The sequence below is a fragment of the Montipora capricornis genome, chromosome 14, assembly GCF_036669925.1.
Source record: "Montipora capricornis isolate CH-2021 chromosome 14, ASM3666992v2, whole genome shotgun sequence".
In the NCBI taxonomy this organism is placed as follows: Eukaryota; Metazoa; Cnidaria; class Anthozoa; order Scleractinia; family Acroporidae; genus Montipora; species Montipora capricornis.
The window spans coordinates 48706685-48716684 of NC_090896.1; the positions used below are offsets into that span (position 1 = coordinate 48706685).

A 10000-nucleotide genomic window follows, 5' to 3' on the forward strand; every position below is an offset into this window, starting at 1 on the left:
TTAAGGGCTGTACTGTAAATTACGGCCCGCGTTTTTCCTCTTAGATTTATGGCCCATGCATGAAGCATGTGGGCCATAAATCTAAGGCCAAAAACAAGGGTCCATAATTTACAGTATGGTCTAAGATATTTACATTATTTTGCATTATATCTCTGTGATAATCAGCCATGCAGAAAATGAAAGTAGTTGGAGACAAGTGGAAGGTTCAACCGCCATAAAGATCTGAAAAATGATAAAACTTTGATATTCTTAGCTTTTTAAAATAGTTGCTTGTAAGATTCAAACAATTTTACATGTTAATGCAACAGAAAAGACATGAAAAACTTGCTGGAGATTGTTTTATCGAAATTTCAAATTAAGCGGCCTGCTAATTTAGCCAATCACAGTCCGCGTACTAAGAATCTGAGAGATTATAATAAATCACTTGATAAGCTCTAGAAAATCTCTCTGGATCCTGTGGTATGGGTGGTCATATTTCCTGTGGCCCAGTCTCTTTTCTAAAATGAACCTCAACAAGTGTCAAGGTAAAGTACTTGACACTTGGCTATATTATTGGGACATTCCATTTTTTATCTGCAACCCCGTATAGGAGGCATTTTTTTGTAATGTCAAGAAGGACCCTGCCGGAATCTGGGATTTCTGCTCCAGTAGAGGGGCTCGGAATCAGAGTCTTTTGTTCTATTCAAAACGGGCCTGTCCGAATGAATATTCAGAGTAAAAGGGACGTGTTGGAATCTAACTTCAAAGGTAAAAGAGGCCTGTCGGAATCTAACTTTGGAGAAAAAGGGACCTAGGGACCTGTCAGAATCATGCCCTCCATAGGAAGGGGGGGGGGGGGGTGCGAATAAAAAATGGACTGTCCCATTAAAGCTTACAATGTACAACACATGTACCTCAACCTTGGGAAAGACCAAGTGACAATCACCGTTTCTGAACAGACAGGTGGGCAGCTTTTTTAACTTTCATAGTTATTGTACAAAAGAAAACACACTAAACGAGTACAAATTTTCCATGACATTGTACAGTTAGTTATTTGTACACTTGGTTATTGTACAGTAGAGAACAGGTTTGACTTAATTAGTTTAGTTGCTGACGTTGCCCGGCACATACAAATCTGTCACAAATTCTCAGTTGTGTACAATTTATTTGCTAAAAATTTAGTGCAAATTAAAAAAAAATTGATAATGAATAGCTTATTAGATGTTTTGGTGTGTAGTATCGCTGAGTACTTCTACTTGTTGTTTGTATTTTAACTCGCCCAAGCCGCGGGCTCGTCAAAATACGGCACAACTTGTAAAATTACTCAGCGATACTACACACCAAAACAGAGGCTCTGCCAGGGTAAATTCTGACAAGCAACATGGCCTAAAAAGTAGCGAGAGCACTTAAAGTGAAATCGCGACAAACGACATCCTGTCTTTAAATTTCTGACAGCAACAGTCGCAGCAATGTGAAACATTGACAAAGCACCAACGCAGACAAGCAACATGGGACCCCCTGGCAGAGCCTCAAAACATCAAATAAGATATAATTATATTAATTTTTTTCTATGAGGGTGTGCTGGATGTGAAGTGATAGATAACCAACGAGGTGCGTAGCGCCAAGTTGGTTATAATCATTTTGTATTCAGCAAGCCCGAGTATTATTGTTTTATTAAAAACTCCAGTATATCCAACAATTCTTCTTTGATGTCCCGGGGTTAGTATTGTAAAAAGATGATTTCTCTAGTTTATTTGATACAAACTCCATAAAGAGTTGTAATGAATTACAGAAAGATGTCCAAATAATTATGTTAACATGGGTAGTGATATAAAATATATATACAAAGATAACCTGAACCAAAAACAAAATTAAACCACAACATATACATGTACATGTACATCTATGATTGTGGCTTATAATATTATTATATCAAGTGGAGCTATGTAATGATCTTTGCAGTTATGAACGCAATTTTTACAATTGCATAGAGAAGCCTGAAACATTCAGGACTTCAACGGGGTTTGAACCCGTGACCTCGCGATTCCGGTGCAATGCTCTAACCAACTAAGCTATGAAGCCACTGACGTTAGGAGCTGGTCAACCCACAAATGACCAGCTCCCAACGTCAGTGGCTTCATAGCTCAGTTGGTTAGAGCGTTGCACCGGAATCGCGAGGTCACGGGTTCAAACCCTGTTGAAGTCCTGAATTTTTCAGGTTTCTCTACGCAATTGTAAAAATTGCGTTCATAACTGCGAAGATCATAGCTTCACTTAATTTCATATCCGCAGTTCATATATGATTCATTTCATATACCGTTTCATCAATATTATTATAATTGTTTCTTTTCCTACTTGTTACCCAGGTCTTGTAAATGGCTTTACTGAAGTCAGCAAAATATACAGTGTTGATTTATTTGACACTACAGTAGACTATCAGGATATAAAGATCAGTGATGAACTGATAAGGAGTCAACTCATGTGGCCAGATATGTCACACAGTGATACTAACAATGCTAGAGATCAAGGAAAATATGTCAAAGAGAAGGTATAGTATTTAAACACCAGTGACCCTTTCAGGAAGTGTTCTTATTGAAGAATATGAAGAAAGATAATGGTGACACAAACAGAAATAGGATGGGCGGAACAGGGAACTCCAGCCCATCATCTCATGTGTATTTCCACTTTGGCCTCAATTTGTTTTTATGGCTTTTCATTCATATGACAATGTTGGCTAATGTACATAGGCTAATAGCGAAACTATGTAAATACTGCTAATTATAACATATTATTCATTGCTCTTATATCCTTTGTGAAGGATTTAGATAAGTGGGCTGACGTTTGTGTCACTGAAGTGATTGATGCCTGTCATTTCTGGGCTCATGTTGGAGGAAAACAGGTGGCACAAAAAGTAGAATGGATTAATCAAAGACTGTTATCAGAGGTGAATCGATGCAGACTCTTGAATTCAGTTGATTGATTGATTGATTGATTGATTGATTGATTTATTTAATTATTGCAACCATTGGTCAATTTAGTGATTTTGGTGGCCCAGCTGGAGAATCTGTGAGCCTGTACATGTAAGTCATGTGAGCCTTGCATTTAAGTCTATTAGCACCTATTTTTAAACGGTTAGCTTTCAATAACATTACTGTGTGACTTGCATGAACTTGACTGGCTTCTTGGCTCGCATGACTCACGTGGCTCGCTGGCTCACACATTGTCCTCATTCGATTTTGGTAGACATTGATATATTGATTAATATACGTATATCTGAGGACTGAACTAATCAATAAGACACAACTTCTTCTGTGACTCTGAGTTTCACGCTTACGTGATCATCAGACAGACTTAAATGAATATCATGAATATATTACTACATGTATCTATTTTGGTGGTTTGTTTGAATGATTTTTATCTGGCATCTCAGGAATGTTCACCTCTGACTGGTATACCAGAACCAGGAACATTTGTTTGTGTTTCTGAAATTATTGGAGGTCATAGAGATTGTTACCGTGCCCAAGTACTTGGCATTGAGCATATCACGGATGGAACCTTGTTGGCTCAGGTGTTTGCTGTGGACAATGGCTTCACTAAGAAATTGTCTGTCAACGATTTGTATTTCCTTTGCGAGGATTTGCTAGACATCCCTCCCCAGGTACCAAAATTAGCCATATTTATTGTTTAATTAATAAAATAATGTGCTGTAGAGATGTTAACATGTTCTTTGGTCATGAAAAAAGTCAAACTTTATCTTACAGTAATAATGTACCCCAAAAAATGTTTTGCAATACCAAAGTAGATATATATTATACACCGAAGTTATTGTTATTTTCAAAATGGCCATGTGATTTCTTGATCTAATCTTAAAAAAACAAACAAAGAAGATGCGCTACAGTATAGATTTGATGATCACTAGTCTACTATAATTACAAATTAATGAGCGTTAGTGAATATTTGAGCTTAATCTTGATCCATCTTTGGATATTTCAGGGCAATTCAATTTTCCAGCTTACATGAATAACAATAATAATATTCTGTCATTTGTAGAACACATATTTTGCATGTGAAGACTCAAATGCGCTTTACCAATTTGACCAACCAACCAGAGAAAAATTTAAATCAATTGCAACATAATTCCGAAAAATCTCAAGTGGCAGAGGAGAACCATTTGGCTATTTACAAATATATTTACATTGTACAAATATGGATTCGGCAAATTCCCCGATGCAAGTTGTTGTATTCCATGTTAGAGAGTTGAACGCTAGTTCACGGCTAGCTAAACAACCACACTTGACACCATGTTGATTAGCCTCAAAAACAGACCACAAGGTCTGAACCCTTTATTCAACTGCGCATGCGTGACATGTATGTAACATCTTTCCCTCCCTAATGGGGTACAAGTCACAATCAAGTTAAACTAAGTACAATGTAACAATAATGTCAAAACTAGACTTCCTCTACGAGTCTTTTAGGGCATTTGATTTCTCTACTAGATCTCAGCAAAGAGGCTTTGTCAACCGCCTCCACTGGAACAGTAGTGTTTGCCTCTGGTTTCAAATCCAGATGCCCACCTCTTGGGCTTTCTGTTGGAGGAGTGGATTCAGGGATCTCCCAGGTCTCCTCCATAATCTCCCTACTACTAGGCACGGAGGCTTTTCTCCCCTGTTTCCTCTGTTTCCACTGGAGGCAACTGACTTGTACAATCCATTACCCCCGCACCGTGATTTTCTTTGAGGCGAGGAAACAACTGATTAGCATGACGCCTAACGTATCTCTGGTCCCTTAAAGAACACCATATGTGACAGATCCCTGCTTATCAACCACCTCCCTGGGTAAATGCTTAGCTCCCTGTCCATAATTACGTGAATAAACATTGTCGCCCAATTCGAAATACCGGGAGCTTGCCCTTTGGTCAAATGCCTTTTTCATTGCTTCCTGTTTAGTCTGCACTTTAGCATACAGTGCAGCTCGGAGATAAGCGAACCAAAATATACGCAAAAACCGCGCATACGCAAAACGTGTAAATGCGTCAAAAAAAAACGCGGATGCGCGTCTACACATACGCAAAAAGGCTCATTAGTATTTATGAGCTCTCCTTTTGTCTTTCTTTTGTCGCCTTGTCTTTGTTTAGTCTCAGTCGTTTGCGGTGTGGTGAATGTGAAAATAATTTGCGTGTTCTCTGGTCGGTGCGCAAGAAATCTCACCATATGCTTATTCGAATGGCGCAAAGTCCTTCTGGCTGGATATTTGTGTTTCAAAGCCAAAAAAAAAAAAAAATTCATTAAGTTTCCTTTTGGAGAAATATAAACCTAGCGACAAACTGCACACAAGAACCTTTTTAACATCGAAATTTACATGAAAGCGTTGAGAGCGATATTATCAAAACAAACTTCGTGCCGGTGCATCCGTTTAGTCGTAAACTAAAAAACACTACTCGTAAGCAAAGGGCTCGTCATTAGCAGTTTTGTACAGCCATTCATCATTTAAAGTTGAGTATTTAACTCCTTCTGTCGTTTTGGATGAATACTCAAGTAAAGCGTGACGCTCACCGATTGGTGAAAAAATACAAACATCTTTCGGGTCCAAGGCGGTTGCATCTGTCACTCGTTAAACTTAACAACACAACTCTTTAGCAAAGGGCTCATCATTAGCCGTTTTGTACAGAAAGTCATCATTTAAGGCTGAGAATTTTGCAGCTTGAGTTGCTTTGTTATAAATTCAGCAGTAAAGAATGATTTTTTGGCGTGGATTTTCAGCCCGACAGTGAAATCATACACTTTTGCCGGCACGTGACAATACGAATTTAATTCATGTAATATCCACATCTCCGGTGCTGTTGGGTAAGATTTTCTGATTTCAACGGGTACAATGCTTTCACTTCAGACACAGTTTTTTTCTTCAAAGGCTCAATGATGCGCTGATCACATTTATTTGATTTTTGTGCAAGGAAAATTATCGGGTTAATTTTGGGCACGCGCCGGCGAGAGGCCATCGTGATGTGATTCGAGACATAATTCACTGATTCAAACGGTGAAATGCTCTCAGTACAAAGAAAAGATTTTTTAAAAACTTTCTATGATATGCCAATCGAATTTAGTTGATTTTTCTGCAAGGAATTATTGGACTTTGCACGCGTCGGCAAAAAGTCACCGTGAAGTGACTGTAAATACCCCGTCACGGCAAACACTGAAAAAAATCATGTCTTCGGTTTTTCTGGTCATAATTTGCTGATTTAATTTCGCTCGTCTCTCGAGACCTTTGCTGCATGTAAAGGGTATTAAACTTCGAAATAATGCCCTGTGGATGCTTTCATCGCGGCATTTGCGGATCGAAATTGACAGTAATCAAAGCCACATACCGTATGCAAATTTTCGACTTGTCGGCAGTCACGCAATTTATTCTTTTGTTCCGCAAACAATACTGGAAAAGCAAAATTATGGTTATGAATAACAAAGGCACAAACGCGTATACGATACGCAATTTTAGACGCGTCAAAAAAACGCGTATACGCGTATCGCTTGCGTTCATTTTGCGTCTGCGTTGTTCGCTTATCTCCGAGCGGCACTGTACAGATGGAAACACCGACCCTAGGGGAGTTTTAATCATGCGGCCCATTAATAGCTGGCATGGTGGCAAGCTCGTGGTGCTATGGGGGGTGGTATGCTGTCTGAGGAGAATGCGAGCAGTATTGGCTGTTAAACTACCAGATTTCATTTGTTTAAAGTGCTACTATGATCAAATTTTTTATCCCTTGAGTTTTTTGGTTTATCACATAGAGTACCATGAAACATTAAAAACGCTGTTTACCGTTTGGAAATATCTGCATTGGTTCCAGAGATATTTAAGTTTGAAAAATGTGTTAAATATGCAAATGAGAAGGCTGATGACGTCATTCACCCAACCCAATAGAGCATCAAGAATATAAATAGAGCTATCTCGGTCAATTTGCGACAGAGAACATTGAAACTTGGTGAGCTGATAGTTCTGAAGGCAACACACCTACGACTGTAAAGAAATTGGTTCCCATGGCAACTCACTCTTTTCCAGTCCCCTCCAACCTGATTTCAATATTTTGGCGACCTCAGGCTGGAAATACATTTACCAAGGCCACAAACTTGACCTAACATCTTTATATGCTGGCAGGATCATGCAGATGAGGCACCATTTGCAAATATCAAAACAGAACCCCAAAGGTGATCTGCAAAGCTTTTAATATCAGGGAGGTCTGGAACCCAGTATGTTGCCATGGTAACAAAAATGGTATGCTCATATTGTGGAACACATCTACTAGAATCTTAGTGCAAAGAACCAAGTATTTCTGATACAAATTGGCTGAGATATCTTTCTCCATCATACTTGATCAAAATTTGGTAGGGTTTATGACGTCATCACTTGGCTAATTTGCATATTAAAAAACTTGAATATCTCCAGAACAAAAAGAGATACTTGAAAATGGTAAACAGCATCCTTCTTCTCGTACAGACTACGTGTTTATGTGCCAAAATGGCTTCAATAGGGAAGATTCAAGTTTCGTCACAGTAGCACTTTAAGTTTACATGTGGCTTCAATTGTCTGAACAGCATGTTCGGCCAGCCCATTTGAGGCTGGATGAAGTGGTGAAAATTGCAAATTGCTCACTTGTAAAACAAGAACTATTGTCTGATACTAGGGTATCAGTCACACCATGTGTGGCAAACATGTGGCCTAGTCCCTCAATAGTGGCTTCTGAAGTTGCAGTGTTAGTGACTGCTATTTCCACCCACTTAGAGAAAGCATCCACCACAATCAGATACATCCTACTAAAAAGTGGCCCAGCATAATCCACATGTAACTTGACCACGGAGACTTTAAGTACTCCCAGGGATGCAAAACTGTTTTAGGTGGTGCATTACGGGATTCCTGGCATGATTCACAAGATTTGACCATTTGTTCCAGGTCCGTACCTAAACCTGACACCATGATACCAAACTCCTAGCTACTGCTTTCATGAGTGTAATGCCCGGGTGGGTGTCATGTGGTTCTGCCATGATTTGCTCATGCTTTTTAGGTGGCACCACTACCCTGCACCCCCAAAGTATGCATCCTCCCTCAACACTTAAGTCATCCTTCCTACTGAAAAATCACATTATTTCTGGGGCCACTCCGTCAGGATATAGTGCCTAACCTTTGCTAGCACAGGGTCTCTGCTAGTGCCTTCCTTAATCTGTTGGGCAGTTACAGGGCTGTTGTCAATAGTTTCCATAAGGTGTATAATGTCACCTGGAATTGGAGTGTCTTTGGGGGCCTTAGGTAGGGGTAGCCTAAGTACTGAGGTCATCTACATGGCCATTTTCCTGTCCAGATTGTTTCAAGGTATAATTATATGCTTGGAGCATAATAGCCCTGATGATCTTAAGATTCAAAAGAGGCTCTTTCACATAGAGATTTGGTCTCCCCAAACAATCCCAGTAATGGTTTGTGGTCAGTATAAACAACATAGTGTTTGCCATATACATACTGATGGAACTTCTTCACAGCAAAAGTAAGTGCAAGGGCTTCCCTATCTATTTGACTGTAGTTTTTTCTCAGCAGGGGATAAGGAGCTGGAGGCCATAACAACTGGATGCTCTGTGCCAGCTGGCATGATGTGGTATAAAACAACCCCAAACCCCGGGTTTACTACCATTTCCCTGTTGGGGTCATAATGAGTTTTCACCCCTGCTGACTGTGTAAGGGATTTCACGTCAGAGAAGGCAATTTCCTGTTCCTTTCCCCATTGGAATGGTACTCCCTTCTGCAGCAAATGGTGAATTGGTTCTAGAGTTTCAGACAAGTTGGATTAAAAATTTCCTATAGAAATTTACATGTCCCAGGTAGGCCTGTACTTCTTATGTGTTTGAGGGCCAGGGCATTTCCAGAATAGCCTGAATTTTCTCCTGTAATGGTTCAATGCCCCTGTCAGAAATTTTATGCTCTAGATAGACAATGGAAGTCATGTAGAATTGGCATTTCTTTTCCCCAATTTTCGGGCTGCCTTTTCCAGCCTATTTAGGACTTCATACAAATATTGCTTGTGCTCAGATGTTGTCTTCCCTGTGATGAGAAATATCATCAAGGAAAACTAGGACATTGGGAATCCCTGCCAAAATTTATTCATTTGATTGTTGAAAATGGATGGGGCACTCTTGATTCCTTAGGGAATGTGCCTGTACTGGAACAAGCCTCTGTGTGTTGATGGCCGTGTATTTACGTGAGTCTTCATCCAGTTCTACTTGTGCATATGCCTCAGACATGTCTAATTTGGAGAAAACAGCCCTCTCTGCCAATGCCGCAAACACATCCCCAACCCTGGGGAGTGGGTGACGACCCAAGTGAGACACCTTATTAACTGTGGTTTTATAATTGCCACAGAGTCTAAAATTCCCATTGGCTTTACGCACTGGGATGATCTGGGATGCCCATTCAGAGAACTGGACATTAGTTCTATTACTCCCAAATTCTCAAGTCGGCCCAGCTTTGCATCCACAAGCTCTCTCTCAGTAAATGGGATGGGTCTTGCTTTTTGATAAATAGGCACTGTGCCTTCCTTGACATGTGTTTTGGCCTTAACCCCATCTAACTTTCCCAACCCTGGTTCAAAAAGTTTGGGGAAGTTGCTGACAGGGTTTGGGTTGTTATCAAAATTAGACTTAATAGCATGTACCTGACAAGATTCCATGATCTCTGCCCATGATTCTGAGGTCTCTACCAAGCAAAGTAGCACCTTCGTGATCTACCACTAACACATTGTTCATAGCTACTTGTCCCTTATATGTAAACTGTCCTAGGAATAATGCACCCCTAGTCTTGATGGTCTCCTTGGTGTAGGTACGCACAGGCTTACGGTTGGGTTCCAGTTGTCTTTTGCAAGTTATCAAACTCCTTGCTGCTCATTACTATACATGATGCACCAGTGTTTACTTTGATCATGATGAGTTTGCCGTGACACAAAAGTTTCACCATAATTGTATGGGGCACCCGTCTTCAGACCTTCATCGGT

At 40.0% G+C, this 10000-nt stretch overlaps 1 protein-coding gene across 3 annotated transcripts in view; it reads left to right on the plus strand.

Moving 5' to 3' along the window:
- Window positions 1-10000, plus strand: part of LOC138031302 (uncharacterized) — a 41781-nt gene that overhangs the window by 3739 nt on the left and 28042 nt on the right. For all 3 annotated transcript variants that reach the window (XM_068879008.1, XM_068879010.1, XM_068879011.1), the window contains exons 4-6: window positions 2346-2527; window positions 2798-2923; window positions 3410-3637. In XM_068879008.1, coding sequence (XP_068735109.1) covers window positions 2346-2527; window positions 2798-2923; window positions 3410-3637 — 536 coding nt within the window. The remainder of the gene's footprint in view (window positions 1-2345; window positions 2528-2797; window positions 2924-3409; window positions 3638-10000) is intronic.